The 15,613-nt window shown below is 41.3% G+C and overlaps 1 protein-coding gene and 1 long non-coding RNA gene across 3 annotated transcripts in view; one reads left to right on the top strand and one right to left on the bottom strand.

Annotated features, from left to right (window-relative positions):
- lamb1a (laminin, beta 1a) overlaps window positions 1-15,613 on the top strand; it is a 91,169-nt gene that overhangs the window by 64,697 nt on the left and 10,859 nt on the right. For both annotated transcript variants that reach the window (XR_015525515.1, NM_173275.1), the window contains 6 exon segments: window positions 6,917-7,286; window positions 7,376-7,560; window positions 7,650-7,891; window positions 12,941-13,147; window positions 14,835-14,979; window positions 15,063-15,270. Coding sequence is in view for 1 of the 2 variants with exons in the window: in NM_173275.1 (NP_775382.1) it covers window positions 6,917-7,286; window positions 7,376-7,560; window positions 7,650-7,891; window positions 12,941-13,147; window positions 14,835-14,979; window positions 15,063-15,270 (1,357 nt within the window). In the remaining variant the exon portion in view is untranslated.
- LOC147837886 (uncharacterized) lies at window positions 6,806-12,718 on the bottom strand. The gene is made up of 2 exons (XR_015526728.1): window positions 12,118-12,718; window positions 6,806-10,468 (listed from the first exon to the last, which is right to left on the bottom strand). It is a non-coding gene; the product is annotated as an uncharacterized LOC147837886 (long non-coding RNA).

Here is a 15,613-nt window from a genome sequence, read left to right as displayed (position 1 = left end):
TACAGTATCCTTATCTGCATGGTGATGAAAAACAGATGGAACGAATTCATACATTGCTGCAACTATTTAACCCTTGTGTGCATCATAGAGAAGAAACATATCTGTGTGTGTATATACAGTTGAAGCCAGAATTATTAGCCCCCTTTTGATTTTTTTTTTCTCTTTTAAATATTTCCCAAATGGTTTTTAACAGAGCAAGGAAATTTTCACAGCATGTCTGATAATATTTTTTCTTCTGGAGAAAGTCTTATTTGTTTTATTTCGGCTACAATGAAGGCAGTTATGAATTTTTTTAAAAACATTTTTGGGACAAAATTATTAGCCCCTTTAAGCTAATTTTTTTATCGATAGTCTACAGAACAAACCATTGTTATACAATAACTTGCCTAATTACCCTAACCTGCCTAGTTCACCTTATTAACCCAGTTAAGCCTTTAAATGTCACTTCAAGCTGTATAGAAGTGTCTTAAAAAATATCTAGTCAAATATTATTTACTGTCATCATGGCAAAGATAAAATAAATCATTTATTAGAAATAAGTTATTAAAACTATTATGCTTTGAAATGTGCTGAAACAATCTTCCCTCTGTTAAACAGAAATTGGGGAAAAAAAAATAAACGGGCCCTAATAATTCAGTGGGGCTAATAATTCTGACTTCAACTATATATATATATATACACATATACACATATACACATATACACATATATACACACACACACACACACACACACACACACACACACACACACACACACACACACACACACACACACACACAGGGCTTTACATTAACTTTTTTGATAACCAGCCACAGTGGCTAGTAGTTTTCCAACGTTACTAGGCACTCTGCATTTTCACTAGCCACGATTTTGTTGTTGGGAAAATATTTTTATATGCATAAATATGACTTTGACATGCTAAAATTACTTGATCTTGATTTTGTGTTATGTCCACATGCCTTCTCATTCATTTCACGTTTTGTGTGTCGTGTATGAGCAAATGAGTCACATGAATTTTCAAAACTCAAAATTAAGGATTTACCTAATTTATCTCTAACCACACCAAACAATAATTATTTCTTAGCCACAAATTTTAAATGTGTCAATCAAGCTAAATATAGCTGTATACTATACTTTTTTTTCCCATTTTTATTCTTTGGTTTAAAAAAAAAAAAACAAAGAAAAACAATTGACTTTTAAAAATAGTTATTGTCATGTATCAAAAATATGCACAGTAATCTGTCCTCACTAAAGGTCTCTCAGATCACCAGTTAACACATAAATAGAGAGTTAATCTCATATTAAAGCAATGTTGTTGTAAAAAATTATCATGAAGTCCTATAAACAAAAATAACCGTAAGCAATAGAAAGCAGGTGAAAAACATACTGTGTGATAATGGAGGGATGATCACACGGTTTAGGCCAATTAATAATCTGTTCAAAGCGAAAGCAACCGGTGCGGCTTACAAGAAGACATATTTGGAGCTCTTGAAAGCAGCAAGACTGTGTGTGCATCACTTGTTTCAAGACACAGTTCCTTCACGCAAGAAAACGGGAGTGCGCGCGTGTTTTCAAGAGTTCACACTTAGCTCATGATTTATATATGGCTTGTTTGGCGTGCTGTCCCGGGAGAGAGCCCTGAGCTCAAGAGATCCTCGAGCCCAGAGCTCCCCCCTTTGCAGAACTCAAACTCCCCCGCTGCTGAGTCCAAGGCGAACTTCCTGAGAGTAAGACATTAGAAAAAGATTTAGGCTTATTTATCTTTAATATAGAGAACATTTGGATGGTGGGAGAAAACCGGAGAACCCGGTGGAAACCCACGCTGACATGGGGAGAACATGCAAACTTCGCACAGAAATACCAGATGGCCCAGCGAGGACTCAACGTCATTGGTATTCTTGTTGTGAGGCAACAGTGTTAGTCACTGAAGCACCGTGCCGCCCATTCTGGATAAAGGTGGAAGGGGAGGAGGGGGTTTCTTCCAGACGAAGATAGTTATAGAAAGGAAATGAGTATATATATATATATATATATATATATATATATATATATATATATATATATATATATATAGTGACTTGGGACCCTCTGATTGGAGGATCATGATTAGCTAATGTGGACCAGCTGGGTCAATCATGAGCACATGCTCCTCTCGAAATTGGTTTCAAATTAAATTTCCCTTCAACAGTCGCGCACATCACCTCAGCTGTTAGCTAGAGTGGTATCCTCTCGTTCGGTATTCACCTGTTTCTATTGCTTGCGCGAACGCAATTATTTTAGTCTGTCATGTTGCTTCTCAATTCTACGATCGCCTTTGCATGCATTGGACCATCCTTATTGTCGAACCTAGTTTTTAAGAATAATTATCCGGGTAAAAGGGCGAGACAGTGGTGCAGTAGGTTGTGCTGTCGCCTCACAGCAAGAAGGTCGCTGGTTCGAACCTCGACTCAGTTGGCGTTTCTGTGTGGAGTTTGCATGTTCTCCCTGCCTTGGGTTTCCTCCGGGTGCTCCGGTTTCCCTCACAGTCCAAAGACATTCAGTACTGGTGAATTGGGTAGGGTAAATTGTCTGTAGTGTATGAGTGAATGTGTGTGTGGATGTTTCCCAGAGATGGGTTGTGGCTGGAATGGCATCCGCTGCGTAAAAACTTACTGAATAAGTTGGCGGTTTATTCCGCTGTGGCGACCCCGGATTAATAAAGGGACTAAGCCGACAAGAAAATGAATGAATATCCGGGTAAAATTACTTTTAACTTGCCAAAGTGGCTAGTAGGAGTGTCTGTCTTACCCACCACCGCTGAAATCTACCCGCATATGGAGTTAATGTCAAGTCCTGATTATACTTTTTTTTTTTTTTTTGCAAAATGAGCACAAAACTAAACAAGGAAAGCATGTCCGTAATGAAGTACAGGGGTTAAACGTATTTGGGATTGACAACCTACTGACAGCTGCAGTATATTAAAGCTAATTGCAGGTCTTTGGTTGGTTTTGAGATTGAGTTCATTGGCAGAAATTGTATGTTGGTCATGTAGCGGCAACTTCCCTGAATGGCTGGTTACTGTTTACACAAATCTGCCAAACACTTCACTACCCCAGAAGTTGGTACTTTTTTAAGGGCGTAATTTCAAAGAGCTTGTTAACACCATAATGAATGTTTAACAGCGGCGGACTTTGCTACTCCAGAAGTTCCTCTTGAGTGGTTTAGGCTGTGGGAGACCATAGTTCCCCTCCTCAACTGGTGTGTGTGTGATGTTAAAGATTTACATCCTCATGCTTTTCCCATATAAGTCTATGTAAACGATTGCTGAGTACACAAATGCACAGCTTTGCATTCAATCTTCAACAAGCGTGTTTATTCTAGGCTTCGCAAAGGGTCCTTTTTCTCAAGCCAGCATTTAAACAATAAAATGCAGATGTGTTTTTAGGGCAGTAAAAGCCTATTCCGGAGGTTTTGTGTTTGTTAGAGCTGCTAAATACCTCCCATCGTGGACACAAAAGCTCCTATGCTTGTTTCCGTCTTCAGGGGTTACATTCACGGCATTGTCCCAACAAAACACCCCCGAGGCCCCATGGATAATAGCAGGGATTAACCTCTGAGATAATTCCCTATCTGTAGTACCTTAGGGCCCTTAGGTGAAGGAGTCTTTTCCCATGGAATGTGTCTGTAATCTCTTCTGGCTGGAATGCGTTTTAAGTAAATGAAGTGCCCTAGACTGAGCTCCCATTCATGTATTGTCCTCAATTTCTCCTCAAGAATGATAATAAAATACTGGTAGAGCTGGACAAAATGACCCAAGCTGCGTCTCAAATCGCATACTTATGCACTATTCTACGCCATTTTGTAGTATAAATTGTGTAAGTAGTGTGTTTACACTGAAAACTCTATAAATAGTAAGTGCACTTTAATTACCCGGATGATGCACTCATTTAGCCGCTAAAATGAAGTGTGTAATGATGGACACTTCACACATTTAATGACCGCAGGTTTGCTCACGTAGCGGAAGGGGTGGAGCTATCGGGCGGTTATGTTGGATAACTTTATTTATTTTGGATGGTAAAAGCAAAATTCTCCTACGAGAGGGATTATAGCGCCTTCCGATGGTGAATGCGACAATACTCACGGCAGGTATTATTTGATAATTCGGTCGTTTATTTCACTGATTTGGCAATCGTCAAACGTCATTAGGGAGACGGTTTGAATTTCCGCTTAGTAAAAAAACCATTAGTATGCCATTTGGGACGACACTACATACATATACTATCCTGTTGAGTGTGTAAGTGCATAAGTACATAGTGCATGAGTGCATAGTGTGCCATTTGGGCTCCAGAAATCATATTAGGGTCCTCAAAGGTTGCACAGAAGTGCTTTTGTGAAAAAGTTAACTTTTAGTTGGGTAAATGACTTGCCATTTTTGTCAACTGATCAAACAGAATGTAACTAATATTAGACGAAATAAAAGGACTGAACTGTTTAACACAACTCATTGTGGCATTTTTTGTTAGCGGCTGCAGACAGAGTGACTATGACCTTATTAGGTTGGAACTTGAAAGAGTGAATGATTGAGTCAGAGGAAGGTGGTGCAAGCAGAAGGATGAAGGAAAAGATTGTTTACCCATTTTATTTCTCCAATGCTAGTGTCATGTCAAGAGTGTTTGGTCTCTCCCGCAATGACAGACGAGACACTTAGCAAACACCACCTTAGCAATGACCCGCTTTGAGGCCCTTAAACAAACATACTCATCTGCAGGAAATTCTAGGAGTTTAATGACCTTGTTAACCTTCATCAAGTCCCTTTTCACCAACTGAAGAACCAGAAAGATATTTAGTTTTAAACAAGCATTTAGCACTCTTTCAAATCCTGCATGTAGTTAGATGAGTATCGTCACATAAATACCAAGGCAGCATCTGATCCAAAATTTAACTACAGATTTATTATACATTACTAAAACTGTATATATCAACCCAAGCTCATTCTGTAAACGTAGCCCCGCGGACGTTTCTGGAGACCACGATTTACGTGGCCGGAGGTACGTATGGCCGCGTTTAGTTTTTTTCCGAGCGAATGCTGCTGGGCGGTGTGACGCCGCTCCGCTCCTCCTCTTCGCATTCGCCGGCTGACGGCTCGCCTCCGAGTGCATCTCCCCCTAGTAGTGAAAACACGGCTCGTGTGCTGTGCCTTCTTCAGTGTCAAAGAAAGACTCAAAAGCAGTTAAATTGTGCATAATTATCTACCTTTTTTGTAGGAGCGTTTTATTTAGTCGCCCTTGCCTCCTTCGCTATAGTATTCTACTGCAACATCGCGCATAGGAGATAAATGACGTCAGTACGTAATAACCAGTTATGATCTATTACTGAACCGATATCGAATTGTCCGCATCTGCATTGCGCAATAATATCCAGCTGCAGGCCTGCAGAACCACACACGTTCTAGCCACACACAATCTAGGACACACGATTTAGGGTTACCATATGGTTACGACGGATGTTAATGTTATTAACGTCTTTTTGAACATTGTCATCGATATGTTTTGATATATATGGTTAATAAATATTGTACACAATAAACAATAGTGTTTACTTTATTTCACAAATATTGCGATCGAGACGGGTGAATGGGGAGCGTTGTTTCGCCATTCAATATAATAGACTGAACAGTTTTTAATCACGCATTATAGCTGATCAGTCATTATTATCTGACAATAATACGGCAGAAACTCGTTTGCTGGCTTTGCTGAACGATCTAAATTGGACAAGTTTAATTTGTATAATGGACTCATTTATAATGAAAGAAATAGCAAGTTAATATCACAATAATACATTTTATATAATAAAAATCTTTTTACTTGTAATAAATGTATGACACTATATTAATATTTTACTCAAGCGCTTTAATAGTGTTTATTTGCTTAACTTTCTAATAACCTTTTAATTAATGATTTCCCACATTTAATTCTGTAGTAATTTATAGTATGCAATAAATTGTTTTTAAACCAAAATTTAGCAATAGGAACAAATTAACTATTAATAATTTATAAAAAAAAAAAGTTAATTATATATATAACTAACAGCTGTGACAGTTAGTAAAAGATAGTAGTTTATATATAAACTTATAATTATAATCAGATAATCAGTTAAGATAATCAGTTTATAACTATATATATATATATAGTGATATATAGTTTAAATGATTAACTATAGTGTATAGTGGGCTAATTTATTTTAATGTGACACATTATTGTTTGCTTTTTATATTTTACAACAAAGTGATTTTAACCAAGTATGATAAGATTAAGATTCTGAATTAGTTTATTGCACTTAATCCTACAATTAGACAGTCTGTTATGTTTTCTTTGTTTATGTGGACACATGAATAAAGTCATAAATGTCTTTAACCAATTATTTTTAATTACATAATTTGAGTTCAGAAACTGCAGAGATGTTAAAATGATCGTTACGAAATAATAACAATAATGACTGAAATGGGAAACCATACTTGTGAAATTCAATAGGTGGCGATAATGCTAAAGAGTTAGTTATTTAGTTACCATATATGGTTAGCCTAAATCGTGTGTCCTAGATTGTGTGTGCCTAGAACGTGTGTGGTTCTGCGGTTCTGCAGCTGGATATATCTCGCATTGCGGTGCGCCGAAGAAACAATTCATTTTGGCACCCCTACAACTGACCCAGCCGGGGCTGAGCCACAGTGTCGCTCTTGTGATTTTATTAGTATTCATTTTAGTACATAAAAAATGTCTATGATTTAAATCTAATATTAAATGTTCAATTTAAATACTATTTCAGCTTTTTTTTTTTTTTTTTACAGTTAAGCCTTTAATACTTCTGGTTTTAATGATAATACAAACCTCTTTGAGATGTGCTTTGCTGTACTTATACCTTAGTCCTTGTTTTCCAGCATGCGACTGTGACCCAAGAGGCATTGCGGAACAACAGTGCAACAAGGCCACTGGTCACTGTGTTTGCGTGGAGGGCGTTTCTGGACCACGATGTGACACGTGTGCTCGAGGTTACACTGGCGAGTTTCCACAGTGTGAGCGCTGCCACCAGTGCTTTGCCGAATGGGATATAATAGTGGGCGACCTCACCAACCAGACCCACAGACTGGTCCAGAAAGTCAATACCATCAAAGCCACTGGCATTACGGGACCCTATCAGGCTACCATTAATAATGTCGAAAACAGTGCCAACTCAATCCGCAACATCCTAGCCCAAAATCCAGCTACTCAGCCTTTAACAGAGATCCAGGGACTTCTAGAGCAAGCTACGTAAGTTTTGCCTTTGCTCAAGATGTGGCTGACCATTAGTGTAATGTTCTCATGAGAATAACCCCTTTGAATCTGTTCACTTTTTAAAGTGCCTTGATGGCTGAAATGAACAGCAACCTTAACCTGACGGAGGAGACCTTGTCCGAGATCTCATCTGACAACAACAGCACAGACACCAAACTAAAGTCGCTCAAAGAAGAAGCTCAGAAACTGGAACAGACCGTGAAAGACCTGCGCGAACAGGTGGAGTTTGTGAAGAATTCAGACATTCGAGGTGAGTAATATCACTCAAGTGTTGTAAAGCTATTTTGTGTCTAAGCAAAACAAATAAATCCACCTTTTTTTTTTTTTTTTGATCTACAGGGGCCAGAGCCAGTGTTACTCGATACTATGAGCAGTCCCAGAATGCAGAGATCCGTGCTAATGCCTCCACCATTGACCCATACAACTTAGTCAATCAGTCTGCCACCCTGCGGACAGAAACTGAAGAGTTGATGAACCAGACCAAAGAAGAGTTCAATCAAAGACAGGATGAGTTTTCGAAGAAACTGGACAACCTTGCTGGACAGCTAGAGACACTGGACCTGTCTGAGCTTAGCGAGAAGGTAAAGCAGTCAACGGATTTATGATAATGGTGTATGAAAAGAGCTTATCTAGTAACTCGATAGCACTGAAGTTTAAATAAACTAAAGTTTAGTTTTCAAAAGCAAGTCAAATGCAAATTAAAACATAAAAAACACTTTGATGTGACTTTAAATTTGTGTTCGTATAAAACACACAAATATAATATAAGATCCTCTGGCTTGTTCATTGACAACCTTAAACTTCATATTATGGGGTGATTTCTAATGGCCCGTTTCCACTGAGTGGTACAGTACGGTATGGTATGGTTCAGTACGGGTCACCTTTATCAGGCTTGCGTTTCCATACAACAGAAAGTTTCAGTCGGCATCATTCTGGCTCGAGGAAATCTTGCTCAAAGTAAAGCTGTACGGGTTGTTCACATATCATATGAGAAGCATTTCTCACAGAACAGATGCTCTATACACATAAATACTTGTGAATAAATGTTCATGACTAACCTTTTTATAAACATGATTTGATTATAACTGCAGATCAATGAAGCGAAATAGCCTACTGTAACGTCTGCAAATATATAAAATAAATAAATAAATAAATGCAGCATTTATGAACACATACAGACCCTTACAGTCTTACCAATTACAGAAAATCTACACACAGCAAACATTTAGTCCTTATTTGGGTTTAAAAACAACACGCAACATAGCCCACAGTCAGTGCAAACCTCTCAAAGTTCATAATAGAGTTCATAATAGTCCAAAAGGTGATGATAATAGTTAAACATGGCAGTTTATTACTGTTTTAGGTTGCTGAAAGAATCATTTCGTCCTTTGTTTTTTCCGGCTTCTCCTTTTTTTATGGGTCAGTCTCGCGTTTGTTCGTTTCTGAAAGGATCGAATGTCAGAAGTGCTTCAGTAATCACATGCACGTTATTATCATCAGCTCAAGAAGTTCGTTGTTATTATATATAGATGTGCGCGAGCTCTCTGAAGAAAGTGAAACCGCTCGCACTTTTAGACGGGCTCGTAAAACAAAAACAGGAAATGGCAGATTTTGTGCTTCTTGGCTTTGTGGCTGTTCATCAAGAAAACGACAAGGTTTGTTTGAGCTCAGGTCAATGTTACAATGTAATGTCTTGGCTGTGTTTTTTAGGGGGGTTTTTCACCTTTCATTTGATAGGACAGTAGAGAGTATTTGACAGGAAAGCAGAGATAGGCATAGGACCGAGAGGCAGAATCAAACTCGGGTCACTGTGAGCACCGGAGCTCATGTGTCGACGCACTAACCACTACACAACTGAAACCAACTCGGCTGTGTTTTTAAAAATGGCGCTTTCTTTGTTTTCATTCTCCTGCTTGTGTATGCGCGAGTGATGTATCTCTGTAAACCAATAGCGTTCAGATGCACGTATATCTCCACCTTTTGGTACCCTTTTGTTGTGCTAGGTACCCTTTGCAAATGGTGCCCAAAAAATGGTATGGTACTGTTCGCTTTTAGGTACCTTTTGATCATGCAAACGGCCATCAAAACGTACAGAACCGAACCGTATTACTCAGTGGAAACAGGCCATAAAATACAGTATACTAACATCTGCCACTGCATGTAGATGGTACTAGAAGTTGTATAGTAATACCTCTGCACACATCCAAAACACCATAAAAACCCATGTACAACCCAGATCGCCCAAACAACTGCATAGCAACCCCTTTAAGACCACCCTTAACATTCTAACAACTGCATGGCAACACCCTTACAACCATGCAGATCACCCTAGCAACTGCAAAGCAACACACCATGCACGAAACAGTATTAATTTTATAGTAATGCCTCAGCAAACATCCATAACATCATGAGAAGCCGTTCACACAAAATGCATTTTTCCTTTCCAATGCACAACTTTTCCATTTATTACAATGTAAACATATGCTTGACAGACATGTGTGACCGATACACTCACGTCTTGCATTGAAGCACTGCACACATGAACGTTATGCTTTTTTAAACGCCTTTCAAGTTAAAAGAACTTCAACTTAAACGCAGCCCTGCACATGTCAGTTCCAAAGCCGTAGACCAAATGAGAAGAGCTCAAAGGCTGGGCAACCATCACAAGCCTCTGTTTACAGACGCTGAGTGGCTGAGTCTGAATACCTTTGTGCACTATGCTGTACTTTAAAAAACTGTACTAAAAAAAACATTACTTAAAGGGCACCTAGGTTACCCCTTTTTTCATATTTATTATAGGTATTTTGTGTCCCCAGAATGTGTCTGTAAAGTTTCAGCTCAAAACACCCATCAGAGTATTTATTATAGCTGTTGGAAATGTCTGTATTATAGCTGGGAAAAGGTTGTTGCTGTTTTTTTGCACTGGGCCTTTAAGGCGAGTCGTCCCCGCCCACCGATCCCACGTGCCTGTCAGAAACATGCCTCAACACGCCCCTCGGCTGCCTCAGGAAGCAGATCTCGCGTAACGTTTGTGAGAAATACTACAGTAAGAACTTTACCAACAACAATGAGTTCACGCACACACACAGGCACATACATGACGCAGACAGGCAGACACACTCACACACGCACATACATAGCGTAGACAGGCAGACACACTCACACAGGCACATACATAGCGCAGACAGGCAGACACACTCACACACGCACATACATAGCGTAGACAGGCAGACACACTCACACACGCACATACATAGCGCAGACAGGCAGACACACTCACACACGCACATACATAGCGTAGACAGGCAGACACACTCACACACGCACATACATAGCGTAGACAGGTAGACACACTCACACGTGCACATACATAGTGTAGACAGGCAGACACACTCACACACACACATTGCACAGTGCAGACACACACGCACATACATAGCGTAGACACGCAGACACACTCACACACGCACATACATAGCGTAGACAGGTAGACACACTCACACGTGCACATACATAGTCTAGACAGGCAGACACACTCACACACACACATTGCACAGTGCAGACACACACGCACATACATAGCGTAGACACGCAGACACACTCACACACGCACATACATAGCGTAGACAGGCAGACACACTCATACGTGCACATACATAGTGTAGACAGGCAGACACACTCACACACACACATTGCACAGTGCAGACACACACGCACATACATAGCGTAGACACGCAGGCACACTCACACACGCACATACATAGCGTAGACAGGTAGACACACTCATACGTGCACATACATAGTGTAGACAGGCAGACACACTCACACATTGCACAGTGCAGACACACACGCACATACATAGCGTAGACACGCAGGCACACTCACACACGCACATACATAGCGTAGACAGGCAGACACACTCATACTTGCACATACATAGTGTAGACAGGCAGACACACTCACACACACACATTGCACAGTGCAGACACACACGCACATACATAGCGTAGACACGCAGGCACACTCACACACGCACATACATAGCGTAGACAGGTAGACACACTCATACGTGCACATACATAGTGTAGACAGGCAGACACACTCACACATTGCACAGTGCAGACACACACGCACATACATAGCGTAGACACGCAGGCACACTCACACACGCACATACATAGCGTAGACAGGCAGACACACTCATACTTGCACATACATAGTGTAGACAGGCAGACACACTCACACACACACATTGCACAGTGCAGACACACACGCACATACATAGCGTAGACACGCAGGCACACTCACACACGCACATACATAGCGTAGACAGGTATGTATGTGCACTCATACGTGCACATACATAGTGTAGACAGGCAGACACACTCACACACACACATAGCACAGTGCAGACACACACGCACATACATAGCGTAGACACGCAGACACACTCACACACGCACATACATAGCGTAGACAGGTATGTATGTGCACTCATACGTGCACATACATAGTGTAGACAGGCAGACACACTCACACACACACATAGCACAGTGCAGACACACACGCACATACATAGCGTAGACACGCAGACACACGCACATACATAGCGTAGACAGGTAGACACACTCACACGTGCACATACATAGTGTAGACATGCAGACACACTCACACTCACACATTGCACAGTGCAGACACACACGCACATACATAGCGTAGACACGCAGACACACTCACACACGCACATACATAGCGTAGACAGGTAGACACTCACACGTGCACATACATAGTGTAGACAGGCAGACACACTCACACACACACATTGCACAGTGCAGACACACACGCACATACATAGCGTAGACACGCAGACACACTCACACACACACAAATAGCAGACACGTAGCGCGACACACACACACATACATAGCGTAGACAGACAGACACACACACACATACATAGCGCACACACACAAACACACACACAAACACACACACACAGAGACAGAGGCTGTGCTGATGAAGTGAATCTGAAGTGAATGGCTGTACTTCATTACACACGTGCACACGTTTTAAAACATGTTAAACTTGTAAAACTCACTCTTAATCACGTCTGATGATGATTGATGATTGTAGCAAACTGAAACAAACCTTTTACTCCGGGTTGCTTTGCGCTCGTCCTGTCTCGTCGATATGAGTATATGCAATAGTACGGAGACATGTTAATGCGCGCAGCTGTCAATCAATATTGGTGGGCGGGGGGACCGCACTCCTACGTAAAGTTGCGGTCGAACTGAAAACCGCTCCAATTGGTCAATTGTTTTTATGTTGTTAAATAAAAAAAAAAGGACCGGGTGTGTATTATTCACCCCAATATGACAGTATATACACTATACTTACACGTGTATGTCCAAACAGCTTGAAAAGTAGATTTTTCACCATAGGTGCCCTTTAATGTTGTGCATCTCCCATTTTTAGAAGCAAATACCTATTCAGTATGAATGAGCACTAAAGACTGCATTGTAATGTCCCTGTAAACACTCAGAACACCCTAGCAACTGCATAGCAATCCCTCATGACACTGTAGCAACATGTCAACTTCATCTAAAAATCTGATCTCTTTCCTAATGCAGACATGTGGTAGCCCAGCTGGCTCAGAGAACTGTGCCGACTCCCCCTGCGGAGGCCTGAGCTGTGTGGACATGCAGGGAAGCAGGAAATGTGGAGGAGAGGGATGCGATGGCCTCACCACACTGGCCCACAATGCCTGGCAGAAAGCCAAAGACTTTGACCTGGAGATTATCAGCGCCATGGAGGAAGTGGACAAGCTCTCCAAAATGGTGCGGTTTCTCAGCTTTTACTACGATAAAAGATTTCGCAATGCTTTTCTAGAGATATGCATCTATTCCAACTTTTTTACGTTGAATGCTTCTTTAAATGCGCTGAAGAGCTTGTTGAATTTGCAACAGGGTTTCGACAGGGTCTTCAATAACATTTTTCAGTAAGCATTTTCATTCAAGTAACACTGACTTAATTAAACACGCTTGTTTCTGCTATGTAGGCTCATTTCAAGAATGTAGAGGATTCTGTTGCTCTACATTTTATATATTCAAGCAAACTGCATGCTAAATGCAGCACTTCATATACAACAGGTTGTCATACTAGACACAACAGGTTGAATAAAAAGCTTCAAATCATTGAGCACGAAATCTATGCATTGTTGTACCTCAAATCTTCAAAAAACGTAAAGGGTGTAACGTAGACTAATCATGTTCCGTACATGTTTCCGGTATTCAGCGCACTTAAACGACTACTTCTCTATCATTAAAAGCCAGATTGTCCCTGCTGAAAAATCCAGCTTAATCCAGCCTAGGCTGGTCGACCAGGCTGGTTTTAGAGGGGTTTTGGCCATTTCCAGCCTGGTCTTAGCTGGTCAGGCTGGAAAATGACCAGCTAAATCCAGCTTAAACCAGCTTGACCATCCTGGTTTAGGCTGGACATAGCTGGTTTTAGCTGGGCTCCCAGCCTGGCTAAGCTGGTCAAGCTGGTTTTAGCTGGTCATCTCCCAGCCTGACAAGCTAAGACCAGGCTGGAAATGGCTGGAAACCAGCCTGGAAGTGGCCAAAACCCCTCTAAAACCAGGCTGGTCGACCAGCTAAAACCAGCCAACCAGCCTAGGCTGGTTTAAGCTGTTTTTTTCAGTAGGGGTGTGATCATTCTCTGTGTAAATACCTACTGCACAATCCAAGTTTTGATTGATGTCTTTGGGACCAGTAGTTTTTCAGAAAAGTTGGGAAATGTACCGCCAATGCACAAGTACGGAAGATCAGCTTGACCAGCTTAGCCAGGCTGGGAGCCCAGCCAAAACCAGCTATGTCCAGCTTAAACCAGGCTGGTCAAGCTGGTTTTAGCTGGATTTAGCTGGTCATTTTCCAGCCTGACCAGCTAAGACCAGGCTGGAAATGGCTGGAAACCAGCCTGGAAATGGCCAAAACCCCTCTATACCAGCCTGGTCAACCAGCTAAAACCAGCCAACCAGCCTAGGCTGGTTTAAGCTGGATTTTTCAGCAGGGATGGCATTTAAACTCACATTGTTTGCATTTAACACTGAATAAAGCACATGAGGTGTACCTGAGGTAAACCGCACTGTCAGTTTATCTTATTGTTCAGCTGTGAGAAATAGAAGCCGTTTCTAAAATATAAATTTCAGGTCTTGGTTAGAACAAAAACTCTTTTAATATGGAGAATATTCCTTCTATCGCGTGCCGTTGCTTGTATTTAGAACACGGTTTATATCAGCCTTTACCGTTCTACTCGCTCCTGTTGATCAATCTGGCAACCTTTGCATTTGTTTTGATTCAGGAATCTAATACCTAGTTCAACCACGGGGTGTCAAACTTACATACCGCACCTTTAAAAAAAGTCTTAAATTGGACTTGGTGAGACCTGCGGAAACCCTGTTGCAAGGATTACTTCAAAGAATAGTCATGGTTCTTTCCTTAAAGAGTTCTTCATTTGTATGTTCAGGTGTCTGAGGCAAAGGTAAAAGCAGACGAAGCAAAGCTAAATGCTCAAGAAGTGCTGGCGAAGACCAATGAGACCAAGAAACGTGTAGATAGCAGCAACGAGGAGCTCCGCCAACTCATCAAACAAATCCGAGATTTCCTCACTCGTAAGACGCACTCAGAAAATATCCTTCAGATCAGTTGTTTGGGTGATCACTTTTTTAAACTCTTCCTTAATGTGGCTCTCCAGAAGATGGAGCGGACCTGGAAAGCATCGAGGCTGTGGCCAATGAAGTCCTGCAGATGCAGATGCCCACTACACCAGCCCAGCTGCAGAACCTGACTGAGGAGATCAGGGAGCGGGTGGGCAGTCTGACAGATGTTGAAGACATCCTCAACCAGAGTGCCGCAGACATTCTGAGGGCAGAGAGCCTGCTGGAACAAGCCCGCAAGGCCAGGTCTGAGATATATACATCAGTGCTCAGCATAAAGGCCGGTTTATAGGGGAATTACCAACCTATGTCACACATGACATCACACGGGTTGAATCGCGCATAGGGGTTGCAAATAAAGAAAATAGCAAAAGCAAATATGTCTCGTTGTGTGGTAGGGTGCCAAATTTGAAAGACTTTACTTTTACCGTACACCACATCGCTTTTAATGCCAACCGCAGATGTCTTTGGCTAACTGCCATCATATAAGATCTGAATAGAGTGATTACCTAACTAAAAATGCTGGACTCTGCAGTTCTCATGTTATATCAGGTAAGTTCCCGATATGCTGAATCATACACATTACTCG

The sequence above is a fragment of the Danio rerio genome, chromosome 25 (genome assembly GCF_052040795.2).
Source record: "Danio rerio strain M-AB ecotype USA chromosome 25, GRCz13ab, whole genome shotgun sequence".
In the NCBI taxonomy this organism is placed as follows: Eukaryota; Metazoa; Chordata; class Actinopteri; order Cypriniformes; family Danionidae; genus Danio; species Danio rerio.
Note: the sequence above shows the minus strand (reverse complement) of the source record. Positions and strands in the feature narration are given on the sequence as shown.